At 50.1% G+C, this 23,979-nt stretch overlaps 4 protein-coding genes across 15 annotated transcripts; 2 read left to right on the forward strand and 2 right to left on the reverse strand.

Annotated features, from left to right (window-relative positions):
* Nucleotides 1-1,532: 1,532 nt before the first annotated feature.
* On the forward strand, nucleotides 1,533-4,378 carry cinp (cyclin dependent kinase 2 interacting protein). Of its 4 annotated transcripts, none has more exons than XM_088399965.1 (5): nucleotides 1,533-1,674; nucleotides 1,978-2,140; nucleotides 3,408-3,498; nucleotides 3,566-3,695; nucleotides 3,779-4,006. In XM_088399965.1, exons 1-5 carry the CDS (start codon nucleotides 1,596-1,598, stop codon nucleotides 3,862-3,864), a joined length of 549 nt encoding a protein of 182 aa, XP_088256091.1. In that variant the 5' UTR covers nucleotides 1,533-1,595; the 3' UTR covers nucleotides 3,865-4,006. The 4 variants fall into 4 exon arrangements, with proteins under 4 accessions (XP_088256091.1, XP_088256089.1, XP_088256090.1 ...); XM_088399963.1 differs by lacking the exon at nucleotides 3,779-4,006 and adding an exon at nucleotides 4,013-4,378 and having other exon boundaries at nucleotides 1,534-1,674; XM_088399964.1 differs by lacking the exon at nucleotides 3,779-4,006 and adding an exon at nucleotides 4,013-4,378 and having other exon boundaries at nucleotides 1,577-1,693.
* Nucleotides 4,211-10,768, reverse strand: znf839 (zinc finger protein 839). Of its 2 annotated transcripts, none has more exons than XM_088399951.1 (10): nucleotides 9,580-10,768; nucleotides 8,249-9,217; nucleotides 7,960-8,079; nucleotides 7,760-7,879; nucleotides 7,594-7,686; nucleotides 7,094-7,240; nucleotides 6,645-6,749; nucleotides 6,487-6,568; nucleotides 6,324-6,411; nucleotides 4,211-5,440 (listed from the first exon to the last, which is right to left on the reverse strand). In XM_088399951.1, exons 1-10 carry the CDS (start codon nucleotides 10,447-10,449, stop codon nucleotides 5,101-5,103), a joined length of 2,934 nt encoding a protein of 977 aa, XP_088256077.1. In that variant the 5' UTR covers nucleotides 10,450-10,768; the 3' UTR covers nucleotides 4,211-5,100. The 2 variants fall into 2 exon arrangements, with proteins under 2 accessions (XP_088256077.1, XP_088256076.1); XM_088399950.1 differs by having other exon boundaries at nucleotides 7,760-7,891; nucleotides 9,580-10,766.
* tecpr2 (tectonin beta-propeller repeat containing 2) lies at nucleotides 7,566-22,539 on the forward strand. 8 transcript variants are annotated; one of them, XM_088399941.1, is made up of 26 exons: nucleotides 10,054-11,385; nucleotides 11,737-11,817; nucleotides 12,122-12,262; nucleotides 12,337-12,465; nucleotides 12,554-12,685; nucleotides 12,804-13,087; nucleotides 13,409-13,562; nucleotides 13,948-14,100; nucleotides 14,170-14,493; nucleotides 14,651-14,831; nucleotides 14,928-15,117; nucleotides 15,189-15,351; nucleotides 15,436-15,657; nucleotides 15,780-15,847; nucleotides 15,912-16,027; nucleotides 16,097-16,270; nucleotides 16,356-16,536; nucleotides 16,718-16,859; nucleotides 16,962-17,277; nucleotides 17,421-17,518; nucleotides 17,597-17,732; nucleotides 20,270-20,418; nucleotides 20,632-20,773; nucleotides 20,840-20,989; nucleotides 21,301-21,445; nucleotides 21,518-22,539. In XM_088399941.1, exons 2-25 carry the CDS (start codon nucleotides 11,746-11,748, stop codon nucleotides 21,438-21,440), a joined length of 3,957 nt encoding a protein of 1,318 aa, XP_088256067.1. In that variant the 5' UTR covers nucleotides 10,054-11,385; nucleotides 11,737-11,745; the 3' UTR covers nucleotides 21,441-21,445; nucleotides 21,518-22,539. The 8 variants fall into 8 exon arrangements, with proteins under 8 accessions (XP_088256069.1, XP_088256072.1, XP_088256067.1 ...); XM_088399944.1 differs by having other exon boundaries at nucleotides 22,056-22,539; XM_088399943.1 differs by lacking the exon at nucleotides 10,054-11,385 and adding an exon at nucleotides 7,566-8,117 and having other exon boundaries at nucleotides 21,301-22,539.
* Nucleotides 22,104-23,924, reverse strand: ankrd9 (ankyrin repeat domain 9). The gene has a single exon (XM_088399962.1). It carries the CDS (start codon nucleotides 23,519-23,521, stop codon nucleotides 22,670-22,672), a length of 852 nt encoding a protein of 283 aa, XP_088256088.1. The 5' UTR covers nucleotides 23,522-23,924; the 3' UTR covers nucleotides 22,104-22,669.
* Nucleotides 23,925-23,979: the final 55 nt, after the last annotated feature.

The raw sequence follows: 23,979 nt of genomic DNA on the forward strand, positions 1-23,979 counted from the left end.
GGATTAAGCGGTTCAGAAGATGGATGGATATGCAGGAAATGGGGTCAAAATACAAAAAGTCCTGCCTAGCTACAAAAACAGATATGCTCAAACCTCATTGAATAAAGTACATAAGCAGACAAGTATATTCACATGTTAAATAAATAAAAGAAACATTTTAAGCATATAATTATACCTACACACCAAATCAATAAAGAAGACATAACTAGACATTTTTCATAAATGGTGATGAGAAAGGTTTTTATAACTTTATGATCTGATATATTTCTGAGCACATTGAAATAACAAATGACTTTTGATATATTGCCTAAATAGCTTAATGACCCTTAAGGAACTGTGTAATGCATGCCTGATGTTTTTTCTCTGAATCATGGACACGACCAGAGTTGTCTTGCCCGTTCAGTACTTGATTGTATCTTGTGTTTTGACTAATGCTAGACGCCAGTTTTTGATTACTACTGAACGCTCTGCACAGAGGGAAATAGTTTGCCTAACAAAGAAAAGATACGGTTGGAAGCATGATTAAACTAAGAATAAGCAAAGACATGATGTATCAAAAGAACAGCAATAGATTAATGATGTCACAGCCAAAAGCTAACATAATTTCGTACAAAATGACAAAATTAAAAGAATCCAGCAGTACGACAGTCTATGTCCAAGATTGGAGAAGAATGTTCACAGGAAGGTCACGTGGAGATAAAACCAGCAGGTGCCAGAAGGAGCCACCCAAAGACTCGGCCAAAGATGATTGCCAAGGCCGAAAGACGAGATGGAAGACAACAGCCCCCCCTCCACACACACACACCAACAGAACCCCACCTCCACACCGAATTGCCCATAATCAGCACCACTCCCATGCAAGCAGACTCTCCTTCGAACTTGCCCCACCCCGAAGACTCATCACCCATCAATCTCGGCCCACAATGTGCTACTGAATATAAAACTGATCTAACAACCTTGGACTTTGCCTTTTCTGAATGGAAACTTTCCGCTCTTGAAGGGCCCAGCGCTGTATTGTACTTTCCTGAAAACAGAGCTTTTTGAACAAGAATTGTGATTGAACTCAACCAATCTGTGTAAGTCTAATTTCTGCTTCAGTGTCTTTGCATTTTCCTAAATCTGAAGAAATCAAACGAGCACGCAGTGAGTAAATTGGATAACAGGTGATTGGCAAAGGCTTTTGCCGTGAGGCGCAGATAACGCGCTCCCTAAATTGTGGACAGAATCCAGCAGATAATGATAATAATAAAGGACAGCAATAACAATAGTGTGAAGGTCTTCACCTTCACACTAATAATAAAGGACAGCAATAACAATCGTGTGAAGGTCTTCACCTTCACACTAATAATAATAATAAAGGACAGGAATAACAATAGTGTGAAGGCCATCGCCTTCACACAATAATAATAAAGTGAACGGTGTAGAATAACGTGTGAAGGCCATCGCCATCACACAATAATAAAGGACAGGAATAACAATAGTATGAAGGTCTTCACCTTCACCTTCGCCTTCACACAACTTGGTTTGCAAACCAACAGCGCTGAAATAACCTAGTATAACGCCAGCAGAGAGCGGTAACGGGCCATTGGACGGTCATGACACCGCTGAAAAAGAAGAATCCAGGAAGTCATCGTTCGGCGTCTCTAGGATTTTCAAACATATGGAAGGCCGCAAGTAAGATCGCAAATGTCACGTAGGTGCACAAACGTATGTTTTAGTCGAGTTGTTTTGCAGTATGATAGCTATCTTTTGTAGTAGTTTCTATTGTTTCTAATGTTTCTATTCCTCCATTTATAATTTCCTTTGAAGATATAAACAAAATAATTGCTTCTGAAGTTTAATGCCTTCTTTTAAGCGACGACTAATTTGAGGCAGTGTTCAAAGTGAACCCCACAGAGTTAGATGTGTGGAATCGCTGCTGCAATATAATGGCACACGTGTGAGTGAAGCAAAAAGGTTTGTCTGTACCCGAACCAGGCGACGTTACCAACGTGAAGAGGAAGTGCTCGGCGGTCTCAGGGAGTGCACGCAAACTGAAGGACAACGCAGCCGACTGGCACAACTTGATGCTCCGCTGGGAGAAGCTCAACGACGAAGGTTTCACCATCGCAGCAAACATCGTCAACGCCAGGAGTAGCAGGTGAGCTCAATCCTGTGCCTAATTCGATCTAAATGTAGCTCCGTAACTCATGTCAACAAGGTTCTAAGGCACTGGATTCTGGCAAAGCACTACTAAATAGGTCTAAATAGAGCTCATTAACCTAGTTCCCCAGCACAGAGCTGCTATCAGATTGCTGCAAAGCACTACATTAATCTAAATGAAGCTCCTAAACGCCAGTCAACATAGTCTAGTAGAGGGGTCACCAACACGTTGCCCGCGGGCACCAGGTCCCCCGTGAGGACCGCATGAGTCGCCCGCAGGACTGTTCTAAAATTAGCTCAAATAGCGGCACTTGTCAGTGAGCTGCATCTATTTATTTTACAGTCAGACCTCGGTTTTCGAACGTCCTGGTTCTCGAACAAATCGGAATTCTAACAAAATATTCGAGATTTTTTGCTTCGGTTGTAAAACTAAATTCGGAGATCGAACCTCGCGAGATGAGCCGGGAGGACTCGAGAAACCCCGACTGTGCGGCCCGGATGCCGACTGACTCCATTGTTATTGTATTTTCGTTACTTTGAGGATTGTATTAACCCCTAATCATGCCTCCAAAGAAAGCAAGTGGGAGCAGTAAAGCCATCCTAAAACACATAGACGCTCTTAAAGCAACAGTGAGCCCCCGGCGCCCTGCGGTTGTGCGATTGGATCAAATTAAGCTCCCTGCGCACTGAGGTCCACTTAAATTTTGGAAGGTACATCAGGACTTTAAAAATATTTTCTAAATTTTAGCGACGGCTCTGTCACAATAATGCGACCAGCACGGTGCAGTTGCGCGGTCGGCGACGCGCTACTGTCGCGCGTTCTGGGGTGCGCTGTAGTTGCGCGATCGGACAAATATGTGCAAATGAAAAAATGCTGATTAAAAGGCGGGGGGGGGGTCTTGAAACTGATTAAAATTGTTTCCATTATTTGTAATGGGAAATATAGATTCGGAATTCAACCGATTCGCTTCTCGAACCGCCTTCTGGAACAGATTGTGGTCAAAATCAAGGTTTGACTGTATTTTTGCTATTCTTGTTAAAATCACACTTACATGTGAACCGGAAATGACAATAATAACACGGTGAAAGCCAAATTGAGCAAATTGGCTATTTCAGAAGTCTGTGTCAAACTGGTAGCCCTTTGCCTTAATCAGTACCCAGGAAGTAGTTCTCGGTTTAAAAAAAGGTTGGTGACCCCTGGTCTAGTAGTATACTAACCGGCTTGCCTGCTAATATTAGCGCCTCTCTTCATTTCCGTGGAGCAGCGAGGCAGCTGGAACTTCAGGGAATCTTGTGGTCGGGAATTTGGCGCTTCGGAAGGATTGTGACAAACTGGAGGACGTCGTCAACAAAATGGTGACCAAAATATTGGAATTCAGTGGAACACAAGCATGTTTTGGTCTAACGCGCGACTTCCTTTCAGGCAGCCATTGTCACCAAGATGGAGCGGCTGATGACATCCCAACGAGGACTGGTGGACCTGGAGGAATTTCAGTTCGGGGCCCAAGGAAGGAAAGTTCCGCTCTTCCACAGCTGGAATGCCAAAGAATTTGGTGAGGTTTCACTGGCTCCTCTCACAAACAATTCACGTGGATCCATATGTTGTATATTGTTGTAACGAGCGCCTTCTACGCAGCTAATCTGCTGAATCAGATGTGTGGAAGGGAAAATGGAAACGTGGAAACAGTGTTCAAAGAGGCAACGATGAGCCTTGCAGGGTGAAAAGCGCCACCCAATGGGCGATGTTTCAAATGATTTTCATGGGAAGGCTGTGTGAAAATTGCCATGGAAATGTCCAACAATGTAAATGTGGGAGGGGCTTCTAGAAAGGCCATGAAGGTCATTTAACACCCCCCCCCCCCCTCCCCAGCGTCCTCGAGCGGCGTCCTTCTGCAGTCGTTCACGTCAGAGCTGCGACTCAAGCGCGTCCTCCTCCAGGAAGTGGCTCACAACATGAACTCGGACCTCAGCCTGGTGTACATTTCGTGCTGGCTCCATCAGCCGCTGGTGCCGGCGCATGCCCGCCTAGCGCTGGAGGCGGTCCTGCTGGAGACGGGCCAGCGACACCTTCCCGGTTGACAATGGCTTTTATTGTGAAAACAGGAAACAAGACCAACGAGCGCTATCCAAACAGTCGTAAAAATAGTGCAGCTTTTCTCACATTTATCTACATATTGACAAGGCAAATATGAAAAAAAGTTTTTACAACAAGCTCATAAAAATCAATTTTTCTCAATCGATTGCTTTGTGGTCGTACTCGGAGGGCTACGACGCAAAGGAGAACATGAGAAATAAATAGGAACTAACGGGAGAGTTCCACAAGGTTGAGTTACAAAGTCGGCGTTTGGCTGTTTCGCCTGCTTTGTTTCAGACTCTTCTAGAACAAAACAAACTGAACGGCCAATCATAGACTTGGCCACAGAACCTTCCGGAACCAAGTTTGTGATTTGCTGTTTTGCTGCCTCGCTCCAGAAAGCTCCACAAAAAAAGTTCACGATTAGCCACTCAGCTGCTCCTTTTCTGAAGATTCTGCAACAAAGTCCACAGTTGGCTATTTGGCTTGTTTTGTTCCAGAGGTTTCACGAACAAAATTCAAGAGTGAGACAAAGCCGGCGAGATGGCCGCTTTGTTCCAGGAACATTTGAAACAAAATCTGCCTTTGGCCAATCTGCCTTGCTTTCTTCCACACCTGGAGAGAACCTTCTGGATCAAAAGCAAGCCTGACTGTCAACTGCAGACTTTGTTCAGGAAGGTTCCAAGACAAGGTCCACGATTTGCAAATCAGCTGCTTGCTTTCTTCCGAGATGGTCCGTAATTGTCCGTCCGACTTGTTACCGGAGCCTTACAGAATAAAGCACGCCAGATGGCCGATGGCAGAATTCATAGCAAAGTCTGCAGTTGGGCACCGAGCCACTTTGTGTTTCAGGAGGTTCCAAAACAAAGGCCACCTTTGGCCCTTCAGCTTGCTTTGCTGGGGTCGCCCGATTCGATACCCAGCAGGGCCTGCACCGCCTCCAGGGGGACCCCCTCTGGAGTCTGGATGTGCATGGTGGTTCCATCCGGCCCGTTGACAATGACGATACCGTCCGCATCGCTCAGGCCATCCGTCTCGATGTAGATCTCCTGGCCCTCCTGCACCAGACATGTCTCCGGAAGCTTCTCGGGTTCCTGGGCCGGTACTACCGGAGCCGGGCTTTCTGTTGCTGGCGGGGGCACTGGAGCCTCTGTTGCCTGCCGCTCAGCGGTAGTCACCTCCATGGGTGTGGCAGCCGCAGGAGCCTGGGCGGGACCGGCGGAGCTGAAGAAGCAAATAAGATGAGTGCTGAGGTACAAGCTGAATTCATTCCATCACCTCCAACTCAAATTGCTTTCATCTCAAATCAACTTTCCTCAAAAACAATGCAAATGATCTCAAATCGCTCAAGCCCCCCAAACTACACCAAAAATGTTTTGTAATGTGTCTTGTAATTTTAAAAAGAAAAAGGACTGTATTGTAAAAACTTTACACCAGTGGTTCCCAAACTTTTTCTGGCTAGCGCCCCCTTGGCTCCCCAGTGAATTCCTACTACATAGACTTCGGACTGGCGCCCCCTTACCGCCCCCTTGAACTTCTGACTTCGACTTTGGACTTGGACCAGGGGGGCGGTACCGCCCACTTTGGGAACCACTGCTTTACACAATACCATTCTTTGCTTTAGGGTCGAACTGATTAATCGGAATATTAGTTGTATTAATTATAACTTAAAACCGCTTTTTAAATTATTGGCTTTTCAGAATTTTATTCCAACAAAATGGGCATATGATTGAAAAAAAAAATCCTTATTTTGGTCATTAAATTTTGAGTCTACATTGTCTCTGCTTGGGTGGCTGATGTGAAGTTTGCCACTGCCCTCTCATGCATCCACACCGCAACATGGAGATTTCTATCTCAAGTATCCAAATTTGTGCTGCATTTGTGATGCTAAACATGAAAATTTGCTTATTGGCCAATTTGCTTGATGTCAAGTGTGCCTTCATCATTTCCCTTTTGGACTTTAACACAACATTTTCATTAAAGGCAACTCTTGAAGTTGTGTGTGTGTGGGTGGGTGTCTGCTTGAATGTTGCACGCAGGCACGTTCGTAACAGGCATTTTGACATGTGTCATGTTTGGGAGTTGTTGCTGTGGGAGCTTCACTCACGGTTTGGGTTCGGTGGGAAGCAGTGGCGTTGCCGACGTTGGTGTCACGGGGGCCAGCGAGGTGGCCACAGGGGCGGTGGAGCTTGCAGCTTGTGTGATGGGTCAGAGGTCAATATTTGAACTTGGCAACAATCCGCCAGTCACTCCCCCTTTTATAGGCTTACCTGCAATCTCGATGCCGTTGTGCTGCAGAGGAACGCTGTTCTCCATCTTGAAGCGCTTGGACGGTGGCAGCATCTTGGAGTTCTGGGGAAGCACAGGCAAAGTTTCGGAGCTGGACGGGCTCAAGCGGGGATGGGCCGAGCAGCACACTGGAGCTTACCTCCATGTAGCGGCTACTTTTGTTGCTCACCCCGGATGCTGAAGCTGTGCCGGGGAGAACTTTCATCCGATTGACCTCGTCAAGGATGCCCAGAGAGCGCGCCACCTAGTGGCGCAGATGGGCCGCATCAGAAATCAAAGCGCAGGCAACCACTTTCTCGCTGTGGGCTCGACTACTAAATGTTGCGTAGCCAGAGTAAAGCCTAAAATGGCCACGTCCATTCAATTAGACAGATTTCCCGTATTTTTGGGACCGTGCTTTCTTGAGACGCTTTAGCCAGACCGGTTTCCTCGTGCCAAACAGGCTTATCACAGTTCATGCTACGAGGTCAAAGTGCATTTTCAAATCTGTGTGAACACCCTTACACTGTCTTCCATGACTTAGTTTTAGCATGTACCAAATTGCATGTTGCTGCATGAGACTTTTTCAGGTCCTCCACAAGTTCTCACCTCAATGTTCCTGACCTCCAGCGGCACGGCGACTCCTTGCGGTGCGGCGATGTAATCCTGTGCGGCCTGCCTCACTTGCGCCTGCAGTGACTCAAACTCGCGGTAAACATCTGGAAAGTGAGTACGAGGCGGACCCGTCCGTTCCACCTGCAATACGCAGAGATGCCATTTTTGCCGTGAATGTGCCAAACAACCTTTACTTTGAGGCCTAAACCTTGACTCGGTCTTCACATTTACTGCATGACTAGACAGAGTGCCGACTCTAGGTCGCTCGCTGTGTGTTTCTTAGTTAAACATCTGCAAATTGTTCATTTTACCATCGCCACATTTTGTTTGTTCCGCTGCTAAGAACTCCAGGATGGAAGCTGTTATCAAACTTTTGTTGATGAAAGGAAGTGAGTCTTGCTTGTCTTTTATTGTCAAGGCCAGCAAGCCAGGTTCTGCGGCGGTCCCACATGGGGGTGAAGACTCCAAGTGGAGTGTGCGTTTTGTGTTCCTACCTTGGCCAGCAGCATCTCCCACACGCTCAAGACTTTGGTGAGACGGGGAAGAACAATGTCCATCAGCTCCTCGTCCTCGCACTGATCCACCAGCTGCAGACAGACAAAGCGGCTGTCATGGAAACGCACGGAAGACGCTTCCGAAGCGAGCGAAAATGGCGCCAACCTCCTGCAGTCGCTCCCGTCTCCTCTCAGCTTGCAGCTCAGCGCTCACAGTGCCGCCGACTTGCTTGGGGGGCCGTCCAGGGCGTCCTCGCCGGCCCATGAGACTGAGCCCGCCTGACACCTGAACGAATTTCTGTCCATGTCGATTTGTAAGCCACCTGCTTTTTATTGAAATATCTTTACCTTTCATAGGACTCCTACCTTGGGTGGCACCCCCAGGGAACGGCCCCGCCCACGCCCCCTCCCTCGTCCGCGGGGCCTGCCCGGACCACGGTGGTGGACGCCCCTAAATCCTCCGGCAGAGGCCGCCGGACCCGGCTCCTGAGGCAACGAGACAGTTGGCTTATTAGCCAGCGGAGGTAACCAAACCATCGGCGAGATGATTAGCATGTCATGTTCATTAGCAGTCAGCTATGCACACAAGAGTACAAGGAGTTGAATAGCATGTCGCGCTCATAAAAACAAAACTCTGAGTTAATGAGCACCATACTTTGTCGGTTGCCGTGACAGCGGATTTCTCCTCAGTCTCCTCTTCCGTGGCGGCATTCGGCATTGTCGCAGCTGTCATTTCCGTGGTGACCATCCGCACTTGCCCATCATCAGGATCGGTTTGCGGCGGTACATCACCGGCCAGCTCAGGTTCTCCGTGGCTGGGGTTGAGCTTGTAGTGGCGGTTGAGTCCTCCCAGTCCGATGTAGGCCTTGTCACAGGTCTGGCAAGGGTGGGCCCTGGACTTGTGGCTGTAGGTCAGCGAGGTGTCGGCGTCTCGGGTGCCGTCCTTTCGTTCCTCATCCTCCGTGCTCATGTCCGAGTAGTCATCTGAGTCGGACTGGTGGCTCTCGGCCAGGTCCTCTGTCTTTATGAACTTATAGTCTTTGGCTTTATACTTAGGCGGTCTTGAGACCCGGCCCGACCTGGTCTGCACCTTGACCGCCTTCTTATCTTTCTTCTTCTGCTTCCTCACCTTTTCTTTGTCTCGATCCTTGACTGTAGTGGAGGCGACCGGGGCTGGTGGGCCTGCTCCAGGTGGGCTGGCCTGCACTGGCAGGGCAGCAGTCTGTTTGACCGGAGACTTACTGGGGGATGATGCAGTGCCGTTGGCGGGGGGTTTCAGCAGAGACACGTTGGCCAGTTTAACAATGGGGGTGGCGGCGGGCGGCGTCTTGGCGGCGGACGCGGGGGCTGGCAGCTTATGGACCACTGGGAGCAAAGATCCCACCACAGGGGCGGGACTCTGGAGAAGCAACTGGATGGGGGCGTCGCCCAAGTTCTGCTGCAAGAATAACTGCTGGCCTTGCTGAGCCACCATCGGCTGGATGTGGATGATCTGAGTGGTGCCATTGGTCGACAGGGTCACCTGCGGTTGATTGACAGACTGACTGATGTGCTGCTGGGATGTGGGGCGTGGCTTCACTTCCTGTTTGGGAGGAGCCTGAATCTGGATCCTGACTGGTTCGGGCTGCGGGCATGAAAGGAACATTAACATCGCATGCCATCGTAGGCGGTCAAACGAGTGCAATTGTGAGAAAAGATGACACGTTTCCTGGAGAGAAGTTTGAACAGCTCGAAAAGAGCCACTGATGCTCAACTCGAGCCATGTGGAGAGTCAGCATCACTCTCAAGGTGTCTCTTAGTTGCATATGACATATTTTTTTCCAAAAAAGCACATTTCCTCTGCTTTTGGGCCAGACACTGGAATTTTCTGATTATCAAAGTGTAGAGAAAGCCAGAAACAAACTAGGAACAAAGTGTTGAAAATAGGGAGTGACCTATACTTTGTTTTGGTAGGTTCAGTCATGTCGTTATGTATTGTGTGTTTACCTTGGATTGAGTCAAGTGGACAGTGCTTGCGCTGCTTCCGCCACCCTGCAACGCAGCCTGCTGGGCAACGGTCTTAAGATGCTGGGAGGCATTCTGGACCTGGATTACTTGTTTTACCGCCTGCTGCTGAGGCTGGACCTGGACGAGCTGCTTCACCGCCTGCTGCACTACTTGCTGTGGTGTGTGGACCTGGACTACTTGTTTGACCGCCTGCTGTGGGGTCTGGACCTGGACTATTTTCTGGACAGGCTGCTGTGGGATCTGGACCTGCTGCTGGCTCTTGCCGCTCACCTGGCTAATGACCTGCTGCAGCTGGCTGGGATTGAGAGCCACGCTGTGGACGAGGCTGCTCTTTACAACCTGGCTCTGCTGGAGCAGCTGGACGGCCTCGCTGTCGGACACTTGAACCACCTGCTGCTTGCTGAGCTGCTCCAGCAGAGCCTGTTGCTCCTCAGCGGTCAGCCCAGAGCCCTCCATGAGGCTGCCGTCCGGCTGCACGTAGATGATTGTGGTGTTGCTCATGTCTGCGGCCAAGCTGGACAACTCGTCCACCAGGATGCTTTGTTCTCCCTGTAAAAAGTCCACCAGCTGAGACTCCCCGACCGCGGGGGCAGCAGCGGAGACTCCCTCGGGCAGGTCCACGGGACGGTCGCTCTGCTCGCCGGAGACCGCGGGCGAGCTTTCCTCGCGCTCTTCGACCGTCGCCGCGGGGGTACTCTCGGTCGGATCGGTGCTCGGGGCGACGGTTTGCGGCAGAGTGGCATTCTCGGGCTGTGTGGAGTCCGCGGCGTGGGTCTGAGCTGGGGAGCAAGAGGGTTCGGCGGCTGTTATTGTTCTCCCGGACCCGCTCTCATCCTCGTTGTCCGCCATTTTGGCTGCGCGGCTGCTGCTAGCTAAACCGCTAACAGGAATCCAGTTTGCGCCTTAAAGTAAATGCGATCGTAACGCTACACGACTAAATCAATCGACGCGCGCAGAGAATATGTGCGTGTTTGGAAGTCAAATGCCTTACTGATACGAAGAACAACATGAACCCTAAAGGAGAAAAAACAGGGAGCAGATGACCGAACCTTAGAGGAGTTTTGAGCTAGCCTAGCTTAGCCTTCGCCTAGCCGCTTCAGGCGAGAAGCGAAATGTCCGGACTGGATTCTGGGGCGAACTTCCACTCTGTATTGCAATACACCCCCCTTTCATTGCGGGTTTATGTGTTTTTACTTTTACCAATTAAAAAGAAATGACAAAAAATAGCATATGTCAACCCATTGAATGTATTTTCACGTAAAGCTTTTAACACAATTTCATAACGGTGCCCAAAAAAATCGATTATCGATTATTTTGATGTTGCTGTATCAAAAAGTGTCTGAGCTTTTTGCTGGAGTGGCTTTAGTTTTTATATTATTGAGTCGGAAACGCCACTTTTTGGTTTATTGAATCCAGGTTTTCTATTAAGCCCATTTTCCTTTCATTCAAGTCTTTCGACGTAATTTCATCCCGGTTGAATGTGGACATAATTACATAAAACAACACATGACACCTTAAAGTCTAGATTGATCTGCTCAATTGTAATCAAATCGCATACATTTAGACTGAAAAATTACAAAGAACAAAAACACAATAGCGCATAGGGATGACGACACACACCAGATGGCGGGTAGCGGGTGACGGACGCATTTAGATGACGACAACAATATGACGTTTGCCAGACTGACAGGGCGATGTCGCCTCTGTTTACCATCCACCAGCTGCTGGGATGAATAACATCTGGACGCACAACCGAACGACGCGTTCCACGCGACATTAGACTGAGTGTGACATTTTGTTCCGTTGTCAATGTTGTTACCTCGCCATGCTATTGCTCGGCCGTTAGCTTAGCTTGTGCTCGGACAGGCTCGCTCAAAACAGAAGTGTGTGTGTGTGTGTACGTGCGTGTGTGTACATGTGTGTACGTGCTTGCTCGCCTGCCTTCCTGCGTGCGTGCGTCAGTTTTAATTCAACGCTCCATTGTGTTTGTCTTGGTTTTGAAATTTAAACAAAATTTCCAATAGTTTTGGTATCATATTGTTGCAGTGACAGTGTATTTCTAAAGAATGTAGCTGTTTATTGAACACTTGTAAATATGGCTTTGGGATCAGAAATGAAATTGTTCTTCCTCCACAGAACGGAAACATGGAGAGCCAGCCATCCGTGTTGAGGGAATTCAGCCCACTCCAGCACCTGCTGAACGCCATCCCAGCCAAAGTAAAACACCTGTGCACATATTTTACACGATGAGGCCATGAGTAAAGTGGCATAGAGTGGACTTTACCTAGTCGCTGGGAGAGGGGAAATCCGTCCTTAACTGGAATGAAATGCATTGGGGGAATGAGAAATAGAGAAAACAAACCAGAAACAACAAATCTAAATAATATTGATATATTGACAAAAAAAAAAAAAAAACTCTGCGCCAAACCGTGAGTATGGCGGAGTCGACTGGACAAGAACTAATGTACAATCTATGTACAGGGCACAGAAGCATTAGCAGCGTTGTAAATTGTGTCTGCAGGTTCAGCGGGGATTCCGCTCGGTGGTGGTCTACCTGACGGCGGTAGACAGCAGCCGCGACTTTGTGGCGGTGGGCAGCAGCATCGGCATGTTGTATCTCTACTGCCGTCGCCTTGCTCACATGAACAAGTACAGCCTGGAGGTGGCGCTCTTTTTCGTCTTCCTGTCTGGTGCGCTCCGATCCATCCGCTCTTTTAAACAAGTGCATGTGTTCAGGGAAAGTGCGACGCCATCACGGCCGTGAAGCTGCTGAGTTGCTTCGACGACTTGGTCGCCGTGGGAACGGCCTCAGGCCGAGTGGCCGTCTTCCAGTTGGTGTCACCGTTGCCGGGACGCAACAAGCAGGTGAGCTGCGTGCCCCGAAGCCGCACACTGGGATTTCACTTGCGTGAAATGATGTGATCAGTTTGCACGTGTTTGCGTGTGCGTACAGCTGCGGCGCTTCGACGTGGTGGGCCTCCACAAAGGCACGGTGACGTCTTTGGCGTGGAGCACCAACGGCATGAAACTTTTCTCGGGGGACGACAAAGGCCGCGTGGTCTTCTCCGCTCTGGACCTCGATCAGGTGACACCGCAAGGCCGCCACGTTGACACCAAGCGCCACACATGGGGGTCTTCGGTCACATGATTTTATCTTTTTTTTGTTTCACAAATCAACACTGTTGCTCGTCCTCCACATGCAGTTTGTTATTTGTGTGAATCAAGCTAAAGGTATGGCAAATTTAGTGTTCGTTTCCTGCCAAGTAGTGATGCTCGTATTCCGCCTGGCATCTGGCGACGTGACGCACGCCGTACACGTGTCTTTCCAGGCCACATGCACGCCAGTGCTCTTGTTGGAGGAACCGGGTGGCGTCGTGCAGCTGGACTACAGTCACCAGGTTCTCCTGGTGTCTACGCAGCAACGCTCGCTGCTATACTGCACGCACACTCAGCAGATCCAGCAGCTCGGTGCCACACCCAGGAAGAGGTGAGGGTCACGTGTTGCACGCTGCGTGAACAGGATGCGGTGTGTGTGTGTCTGTGTGTGTGTGTGTGTGTGTGTGTGTGTGTGTGCGCGTGTGTGTGTGTGTGTGTGTGTGTACGTTTGTGTGCGTGCTTCTGCCTGGCTCCCTGCCTCTCTCCCTCCCTCCTCTGGGAGTTGCACACAAGTCACACAAGTCATGAAGTCTCAAGTAACCCTCAAGTGTCACTCGGGGCTCTACTGGAATTTTTGCAGTTTTGCTATGATTGACTGTGTGTTGTCATTTTTGGGGGGGGGACAGTAAACGTGCGTACGTGTTTGTGTCAGTAGTGGAAGGTTCGGGGCCTGCTTCCTGCCGGCTCTTTGCAAGCAGAGTGACCTTCAAGTGTTCGCAGCCCGACCGGGACTTCGACTGTGGAGGTCAGATGTGTCGGGTCATGTGGTGGACACCAGACTGCTCAAAGCGTTCTTCAACACTCCGGTACTTCCACCCAAGTTCAACTCGTACTTGCTATTGGACTTGTAGTGATTGCTATTGCTGGCGTCGGTATCAATTCATTGCCACCATTGCTGATATTGATTTTGATCATTTTGTGGTACTTGACTACCACTGCTGGCACTTTGGTACGTTTTGACTGGTACTTAGACCAGTTTCGACTGCTCGTACCCGTTCTGATACTTGATCTTGCTGGCATTTGACTGCTCCTGGTAATGACTAATGGGACCGCCGCCACTGCTTCTGCTCCATCTGCTGACACAAACACTTGAAATTGCTTTCGGTACCGCAACCGGTACTGTGACAAAAGTGCTCCTGCCGTTTTCACCGCCGGTGACTCTTTGTTTTGTCTTACTCGTTTGTCCGACAGATTCCCCACTTTGAGATCTTCCCCCGCCCTTGTCTGGTAGGGGCGTACCGTCCATCCGAGCGTCAGCTGGGTCTGCTCAGCTGCTTCCTCAAGGAAGGTTGGATCCTCAGCTGGAACGAATACAGCGTCTACGTGATGGACTGCATCAACCAGGTGCCGCCGTGTCATTGCTGACTTACGGGGGCCGTAAACGTAATCGGGCTCTCCCGCCGCTGCGTTCAGGTGCTGGTCGGCGCCTTGGAGAGCAGCGGGGACATAGTGTCGCTGTCCTGCTGTGACAACGAGATCTTCGTCCTGAAGGGAGACAGAGACCTCATTCGACTGTCGGACGGTCCGGAGGGCGTCTCGCATTCACCGTCCCACTACCCTGTGCGTCTGTCGTCGCCATTGACGCCGCAAGCCAACGCGGTCACGCCCACGGGTTGGGTGGAGACGGCTCAGCCGATCAGGACGGTGGCCATCATTGTGGAGGGCAGGGCCGGCCAGGGGGACGGGAGCCTCGCTGAGGAAGAGGAGGAAGCTGAAGAAGCGCAGGAGAAGGAGGAGGTGATGAGGACTCCATAATTTATTTGATGTGTGCCATTTATTTACACTATTTGAGTGAAGCTACTTCTGCATCTGCCAGATATTTTACTGGTACCAGTTCTGTATGCACCAGCTTTGCCTGCACCTGACGTAGCAAGCGTCCTGTGCTTTTTCTCAGGGCGCCGACATCCCGAGCAACTGCTCGCGTAGCCGCAGCAGCTCAGTCGCTTCTTGGGACAGTCTCCACCGAAACAATGCCGACTCCCGCCGCTACAGCGCTCCCCTGGGGCAGGAGGAGGTGTGGCAGGAGCTGGTGGTGAAAGCCGTCAAGGTGAAGAAGAAGAAGAGGCAACGACAAGGCAAGCGGAAGCACTGTAACAAATGCACCGCATGGCAGCCTTCCACACACGACAGTGAGCCAGCTCACAAAGCGACTCTTTGTTCTCTCTTGGCAGACAGCGGCGGTGGCAATCGCCTGTCCGAGAGCAGGTGCTCCGAGTCCATGTTTGTAATCCAGGACGGCAGCTGTTCTGACGGCGGCGGTGGGCCCTCTCTCCGGGATCTGGAACTTCCAAAACAGGACTCTCCAATGGAGAACGGGGACAGAACTGAGAAGGAGGATGAAGCTCAGGAGGAGGATTCCAGGTTTGCAGTTGACAGCAGCGCTCTCCACTTCCTGTTACCGTGACTGCCGTCTTACACCAGCTTCTCCTCAGCTGCTTGCCCTCGCAGAAGGAGACGGTGGTCCTCACCCCCAACGTGGACATGTTGCTGGAGTGCACCTTCTCCTACTTGCAGCGTGAAGGACAGGAGCGGCAGCCCACCGACAAACAGGATGAGAATTTCCTCAGTCCCGCCATGCAAGCGGAGGTTCAACAGGTGAGCGCTACCATATGTAGACTGTGGCACAGGGTTAAACACGTAGAAAACCATTGCTGTAACAAATGTCCGTGACAACTGTAGGAGGACGACTCTGCGCCACCCGCCGATGTGATGGACCAGACCGGAAATTCCGGACTCCCCGGCAAGAAGCCGAGCATGTCCAGTGATGACGAGGAGGGTGACATCTACCGCCACAGTCTTCCTGGCGCCGATGCGGAACACGGCGGCGCTGCTAAAAGTCAAATGGCTGATGAAGTGCTGCAGCGGAATGCTCGGAACGGACCTGGATGCAAAGCTGAGCAGGTGAGCCTTACAGAAAAAAAACATGACATGCATGGCTGTGAAGTGCAAAGACAGGTGGGGAAGCTGAAGACGGGACTCCCGCCATCCCCAACTGCCCACATAAAAAAAAATTGTCTTTCTAGCTGGCAGAAAGCTGGATGGGGTATTCTGGACCCGCATGTGGAATACTGAGTCTTCACGTGACTGACAGGTGTGTGCGTGTGTAGCTGCAAGTGCGTGTGCACGTGATGCAATGTTACGTGTGTGGACGGCAGGTACGTGTGGTGTTTGGACTTCAAGGGCGGACTCTACTGCAGCCTTCTGCCTGGAAGCAGCCTCCAGTGGCAGCGCTTTGAGGACAACATTCACCAGGTGGCGCTCTCTCCCTCAGGTGAGCCCAGCCCTTGCGTGAGCGCGTGTGTTAGCAGCGCTCAGCTAAACATAAGCGGCCTCGTGCTAGGTCACCTGTTGTGGAAGGTGGAGCAGAAGAGCATGACAGCATACGCCTGCGCCAAAGTCTCGGCGCATGGCAAGCGTCATTGGTACAAGGCGGCTAAGCAGACGGCCTACGTGGCCCTCGGCGATGACGCGGCCTGGATCGTGGGGACCAACGGGGACCTGTACCTCCAGACGGGTAACTTCCCGTCTTTGGCGTTGAGCATTTGGGCATCGCCTGAATCCGCTTCATCTCACCTTCTCGTCACGCTCGTTTGCGCCAGGCCTGAGTGTGGACCGGCCGTGCGCCCGCTCGGTGAAGGTGGACGTGCCATGCGTGTTCAGTCAGGTGTGCGCGCGGGGGGGCGTGGTCTGGGCCCTGAGCGAGCACAACGCTCTCTTCTACAGGGAAGGCCTTGATAGCTTCTGCGGCCTGGGTGACACCTGGAAGTACGACACCGTCAGGTAAAAAAAAAAAGACAACAAACGTATTTTGTTCTGCTCGCTGTACCATTACCCACGCGACGTCGACCTGCAGACGGTCATCGTGATGACTGCGATATTACCGCAATTATCTTAAAGCTGACGTTGCGTCGCTGAACTGCACGTGAGAGCATATCCAGTGCGCTCTGTTGTCTTCTGACAGCGAGGCTCAGGGCGTGGAGCTCATGTGCATCACGCTGGGCGAAGGTGGCACGGCCTGGGCGCTGGACATCAATGGGAGACTCTACTTCAGGACGGGTGTCTCCTCGCAGCGGCCGCAGGGCGACGACGACCACTGGTGGCAGGTATGCCGCGCCGCCTATGTAGGAGTTGGCCTGTCGCAACTTTGATGACAGAGCTGGATAAGGTGGTATGTGATGGTGCGTTTGTAATGCGGTGTCCCTCAGGTCAGCATTTCCGACTATGTGGTCTTCGATCAAGGCAGCTTGTTCCAGACGCTCCTGAGCGCCACGCAAAGTGTCGCCACGGTGACAAAGGCACCGGTGGAGCGGGTGGTGGCCTTCTTGTCTCAGTACTCGCAGCGCCAGCCCAGCCTGGTTAGCGCCAACGCGGGCGGCGTCTGGGTGGCATCTGGACGCAACCGGTTGCACTTGGCACGCAGCGGCCTGGTGGGAACTTTCTGGCAGAACCTCGTGCCCAGAGGGACTGTGGCGGCCACCAGGTGGAGCTCCATTACCTCCTCGGCCCTGCCCCACAAAGACGGTGAGGCCTGGACTACACGCCACTCATAGCAACACACAAAGAACAACATCACTCGATGGCGTGCACAACAAAGTTTCTCACTAACACACAATAGCGCACACAAAGTCGCTCGCACTGATTGACAGCCAGCGGGTGCATTTCAGGTGCCTTTCTGTGGTTGGCTCAGAGCAAGAAGGATCTGTTCTGCGTGTGGGACCAGGATGGAGAACTTCGCCCGTCCACGGTCACGCTGCCACCAGAGGTCACTCCCCTTTTCCCGAGGATGTTCTGCACTTGCGCCTATACTGTCCTCATGTTCTGCCGCCGTTCTCGCCGCCAGGTGGAGCTGACCCAGCTGTCGGCTTGCCGCGACGCCCTCTGGGGACTGGACGTCCACGGCCGGGTCTTCATCCGCACCCTGTCTTCGTCGTGTCCCACCGGTCTCCACTGGACCTCGCTGGACCTCAATCAGCTTGGTACGTATTGTCGTCCCGATAAGTTCCCGCCATCTTTGCTGGCCGTAGATGACTTTTTTGGCTGTTACCACAACACATGTTGTCTTTTACAGCTCATTTTTGTTTTTCTTTAGTTTTTACCGTACCCATAGCAATGTCGTCGTCATCATCATATATATGGTTATGCAGATACCTGGCATGAATATAGAAATTGGATTCTGTCCACATCGCCCAGCCCTAGTATGTGTGTCTGACTTCATTGGACACACTGATGTTTAGTCACTTATTACCTACCAGGCAGAAATCGTCATAGAGCTATCTCATCACCTTTGCTTCAGTTCATTTAACGACAATAAAAATCATGTGGGTAGATTGACGCACGCACACACACACACACACACACACACACACACACACACGCACACACAAACGTACACACACCTGGCTGTTCCATGTCACATGAACAGCTGAATGTTGCATAACAAGCTCTATCAGTTCTGTTTTTAGTTGTGGCCCTTCTCACTATCAGCGAGCGCATGACTGCAAGTCACACGTTCCACCGCTTGTTTATGTCGCCCCAAGACTGTGACAGTGACGCAGGCGCAAGGTCAGCTTTCAGCCCCCAGATGGTTGGAGCCCGTTGATCTTTGGAAGATATTTGACGTGACCGAACAAGCCTGTTAACCTTCTAACGCAGGGGTCACCAACACGGTGCCCGCGGGCACCAGGTTGCCCGTGAGGACCGCATGAGTCGCCCGCAGGACTGTTCTAAAATTAGCTCAAATAGCGCCACTTGTCAGTGAGCTGCAGCTATTTATTTTACAGTCAAACCTTGGTTTTCGAACGTCCTGGTTCTCGAACAAATCGGAATTTGAACAAAAAATTCCAGATTGTTTTGCTTCGGTTGTCAAACAAAATTCGGTGGTTGAACCTCGCGAGATGAGCCGGGAAGACCCGAGAAAACCCGACCGCGCGGCCCTGATGCCGACTGACTCCGTTCGTTGTTATTGTATTTTCGTTACTTTGAGGATTGTATTAACCCCTAATCATGCCTCCAAAGAAAGCAAGTGGGAGCAGTAAAGCCATCCTAAAACACAAAGACGCTCTTAAAGCAAAGCGAGAGTCAGCGCCCGCCGCGCTGCGGTTGCGCGATCGGACCAAATTAAGCTCCCTGCGCACTAAGGTCCATTAAAATTTTGGAAAGTACATCAGGACTTTAAAAATATTTTCTAAATTTCAGCGACGGCTCTGTCACAATAATGCGACCAGCGCGGTGCCGTTGCGCAGTGAGCGACGCGCTACGGTTGCGCGTTCGGCGGGCGGTGCGCTGCAGTTGTGCGATCAGACAAATATGCGCAAATGAAAAAATGCTTAAAGGCGTTTTTGTTTTTTTTTTTGGTCTTGAAACGGATTTAAAAAATTTCCATTATTTGTAATGGGAAAAATAGATTCGGAACTCAACCGATTCGCTTCTCGAACCGCCTTCTAGAATGGATTGTGGTAAGAAACCAAGGTTTAACTGTATTTTTGCTATTCTTGTTAAAATCACATTTACATGTGAACTGCAAATGACAATAATAACACATAGTGAAAGCCAAATTGAGCAAATTGGCTATTTGAGAAGTATGTGTCAAACTGGTAGCCCTTTGCCTTAATCAGTACCCAGGAAGTAGCTCTCGGTTTAAGAAAGGTTGGTGACCCCTGTTCTAACGTTTGCTAACACAGCTATGTCTCTGGCTGACTGACAGACATGATCTAGCTGAGTGTTTTCTAACTTTTATTGAACCGAAGGATATGCTGTATTTTCCATTCAAAAAATCTCTAGGCACACCATTAAATATAATGTATATATTTTTAGTTTAATTAAGTGAACACTATAATTTACTGTTAGTAAACATTAGCTAATATCCCATTTAGAGACTAACATTTTGTAAGGGCCTGATAGAGTTTAACAGTTGCTAATGGATCTGTGACTTGCTAACATTTTCTGATTTGTGTGTTATGAGCTAAAATTGGTTAGCATGCCATTAGTACTAAGGTACCTCTCATAAGCTAACACACATCCCATGTTAACAATATGTCTGTTCCGAGCTCCCATAGGATTGCATGCCCGTTATGTGCTAATTATTACCAGCTAACATTGCCTAATATGTTAGTTCCTTGCTAATGTGTCTGTGACATCCTACCGTTTCCTATCATGCCTGTTATGAGCTAATATAACCGTTACAAGCTAACAAATGCGGTACATTTAACCTCCATCGTTTTATTTCTATCCACTTAACGGATTGCTGTGATGTGGAGTTAACGTTTTCTGTTGTTAACATTTTGAGCGACCTGTGCTGATTAGTGAGTATGAAGTCGTCAAAGGTTAGTGGGGCAGCTTTGAAATATGAGTCTGTTCTCCCAAAAACAGACTGACCTGGAATCTGCTCTGAAAGTGCAGATGCTCTTGCTGCACTCATTTTCCACCTTAGCCTTGAACTCTGGATTCACATCTTTGGCTCGATAGCACACGTCCACTATTGTATGCATGCAAGTATTGTGTGTGTTCGAGACAGGAAGTGTACGTTTGGTGAGCATCAGCTGCGGCAGCCAGAACGTTTGGGCTCTCGACAGTCGAGGACTGGTCTACTTCCGCGTCGGAACCCAACCGCTGAACCCTAACATGATGCTTCCTGCTTGGATACACATAGAACCCCCTGTCCAGGTAACACACATTAAAACTTTTCCAACCAGTCTTGTCAATCCATATCTGGAGCCACTTGTCCAAGAGTGCCTCTCCAGGTAACATTTTTTAGGACTGGCTACAGATGTACCACAGATCTAAAACCACCAGAGTAGATGACACACACACCTAGTACTACAAATCCAGAATGCCCACGCATGTAGGCGCTTGTCCAGGTAATCGTGTTCCTTGCAGCCCGTTGGAGTCCAGCTTGTTAGTATCGAGACAAGTCCAAACGATTGCCATCTGTGGGCCGTGGACAATAGAGGTGCCGTCTTTGTTCGGATGGGACTCAGCGATGAGATGCCTGTTGGGACAGATTGGGACCTCGTGCCAGGTCTGTTCTCAACTCAGCTTGTATATGATTCTTTGTCCGAACCTCAACTGTCTGTCTGTACTTCAGGTCTGAGCGTCAATCAGCTGGTTCTCAGTTGTCGGACAGTTTGGGTCCGATGTGTCAATGGAGACTTGGCTCGACGTTACGGCGTCTCTGATAGAAACCCAGCTGGGGACTACTGGAAGAAGATACCAGGAAATGCCAACTGGTTGACTGGTAAGTGTGGTTTTGTACTTTTCTACTTGGTCTTCTTGGTCTCTAAGGTGCTTAGCAAATTTTTATTGCTTTTGTCCTCGGTTCTTACGAGGGTGGCAAAATTCTGTGAAATGTCGAAGTCGAAAGTTCTCCATAGGAATTAATGGACATTTATAATAATAAACTGCATTTACATTTTCCAGTTAACACCTGTTGTCACTGTACCACAAGGCAGTATCTATTTCCAAATTGCCCACATGAACTTTTCATGGAAAATTTTCACCCTGGATCTTTCAAGGCGGTCTCCTCGCTCTTTTCGTATGTCCTGGCAGTCACTCCTGACGACGACCTGTGGGCGGTGACTGGGATTGGCGGACTGGCCCGCCGGATGACAAAGCGCCTTCCACAAACGTCCCGACGTCCCACGCCTTCCGGCGGCGACGATGTTGACGACGAGTGGGAACTCCTCTGACTTGTGTAAGATAATTGTCACTTTTTTCTAACACCTTGTGGAATGACACTGACCTGGCGGCTGACATTATTTCCTAGCAAGTGTGATGTTCCTTCACATTACAAGGATGAACTTTAAGGCCAAGCAATGGCTTGAACTTGGTCAAACTATTTCCAAACTGGGCCAACGGATGTCAAAGATGGCCTCTGATCAACTGTACGTGTAGTACTGTACAACTAAGACAAGTATGACACCCAGATTGTGTTTTGAAGGGCTCTAAATGATGGTGGAAAAACTCTAGTGGGAACAGGAACTAATCCCTCACTCACCTGTGGTGGAATTAGATTCTCGCAGAAACTCTTGACACCAGTGGATGGATGGACACAAGTGATATTTAGTGCCACTGTGTTCGAGAACTAAGGGGGATAAGGAATCTTCCACCTTACGATATTCCTTGTGATGAACTTCATACACACTCGACAGATTTGATTTTGGTACTCACTGGGACTCAGACATATGCCCTGGACTTTAGTCAATTGTGAAGGCCAAGTCAAGTTTATCCATATAGCCCTAAATCACAGAAATGTCTCCTGCAGTTGACATATATTATTGACACGCTCTAATCTTAACCCCCAGGAGGGCAAGGATGTCCGTTGGTTTCTTGGAGAAACTGCTGAGTCCAGCTTCAGTTGAGTGGCCTTCATTTTATTACGCAATCAAAACACAAAAATATACATGCACTCATTGTCCAAACTCAAGGATCTGAACTATTTACCTTGTCACAAAACACCACAGTATGTTTTCACAGTAACAGAATATCTAGTCTAGCTCATCAGGTGGCTACTGGGAAGCAGGTAGCTGACTCATTTGACCAGGGACAGACTAAGCTAAAGTCGTGACATCCTGAAGCGATAGTATTTGACAGGGCCAGACCGGTCAACCAACCAAATATGTCCTGTGGACACATCCGCTGACATCAGCTGACATGACTAACCAGTCTGGAGAACTTTGATATTTTCTGGCAGACTTGACAGACTTGACTCTTAAGTTGCACTTTACTGTACTGTGTGTTGATTGGTTGGAAACTCACCCATGAACATATTAAACACAAAGCTGTTGACTCCAGTGTCAGTTGAGTGTACTTCACCTTAATACACAATCAAACTCAAAAATGTACATGGGCTCATGGTCTGGAGTCGTGGATCATAGCTCCTAGATCCTTGACATCACAAACACTATCATGCTTCAGTCTATTTCCACGGTAAGGGAAAGTCCAATCTCAATTCACGGTGCGGTTGCAGGAAAGTGGGCAACAGGCTCATTTGACCTGGGACAGCCTGGGCTATGGTCCTGAGAGCCTGAAGCAGAAGTGGCGGCGGAGCTGAACCGCTCAACCAGCCAAACACATTCCGCCCCAGGAGGCTTTGCCATCTCTGCGGTTCATCCCGCAGGCGACACAGTGCCACCGGTTCCGGTGCAAAAAGCAAAAGCAGCTCCAAGCAGTGCTGGGCATCGCGTCGCTCGGCCCCACTAGATGCGGCGAGTCGCAGTAGTGCCGCATCCAAAGCATTCGGCCGTGCTCCGTGCGCCAGGAGAAGCAGCAAACAGTCAGCCCGTGACAGTTCCACTGCCAACTGCACCGGTGTCTTCCCTGCATCTGCTCCATGCGCACAGCCTCCGCAGCTGTTCAGGTACTCTTGACACCATCCTTCAGGCGCTGACTCCTTCACCAAGTCCACCATCAATCCCAGGATGGCGGTCCGGTTGTAACGCACCGCCACGTGCAGATGCACCGACCCGCTGCTTTGGCATATGCCACATTGTGACACGTGTAGTGCCTTGACAGAGAAACTGCGGAGGAGATAGCGTGCATAGTCCTGGTGGTCGTGCACCAGCGCGTACATAAGTGCATCTCCGGGCGAGAAGGCGCGCGGGTGGCCGTCATCCCACAGGAACACCTCCATGCTGCGCATATCCTCCAACAGCCACGCTGGAAGTTGGTCCCGCACTGCGCAGTAGAAGGCGAAGGCGGTACGCTCACAGTGTCGCTGGGATGGGGACAGCGTGGAAGGATGCGGTGGAGATGAGAGCAGCCAGGGCATGATGGTGCCACCACACTTTGAGGAAGAAACCTGGGTCTGTGTTGTGAGCTTCTGTGGTGGCCGTGTCACTCCAACAGGCGTCCCTGCAGCCTTGGGACATTTATAGTCTACAGGCGCTCCACCTTTCCCTCGGCATAGGGGCGTTGTGTGAGCAGGGGCGGAGTGTGATTTAGCAGGGTGTGGGAGGAGTGTTACGCTTCTGCGTTTTGCAATCAGACTCACTTGCCCTCAGATACCTCCAATTCAGGGTGTTTGTCTGGGGGCTCGAGAGAGGGGCGGTAGTAAGTGCATATCGACCATTGCAGGCATAGCAAACTCTTACACCACGACGTGACTGATTATCGCGCCGGACACGGAGGCGCAACATTACGCGAACACGTAACAACCTACAAGTGTCTTTCGTTTCAATAAACGTTTATTTAGTTAAATTAAAAGTAGCCGTTAAGGGTTAACCCTTA

The sequence above is a fragment of the Syngnathus floridae genome, chromosome 16, assembly GCF_059516105.1.
Source record: "Syngnathus floridae isolate MCC-2025c chromosome 16, RoL_Sflo_1.0, whole genome shotgun sequence".
NCBI lineage: Eukaryota > Metazoa > Chordata > Actinopteri > Syngnathiformes > Syngnathidae > Syngnathus > Syngnathus floridae.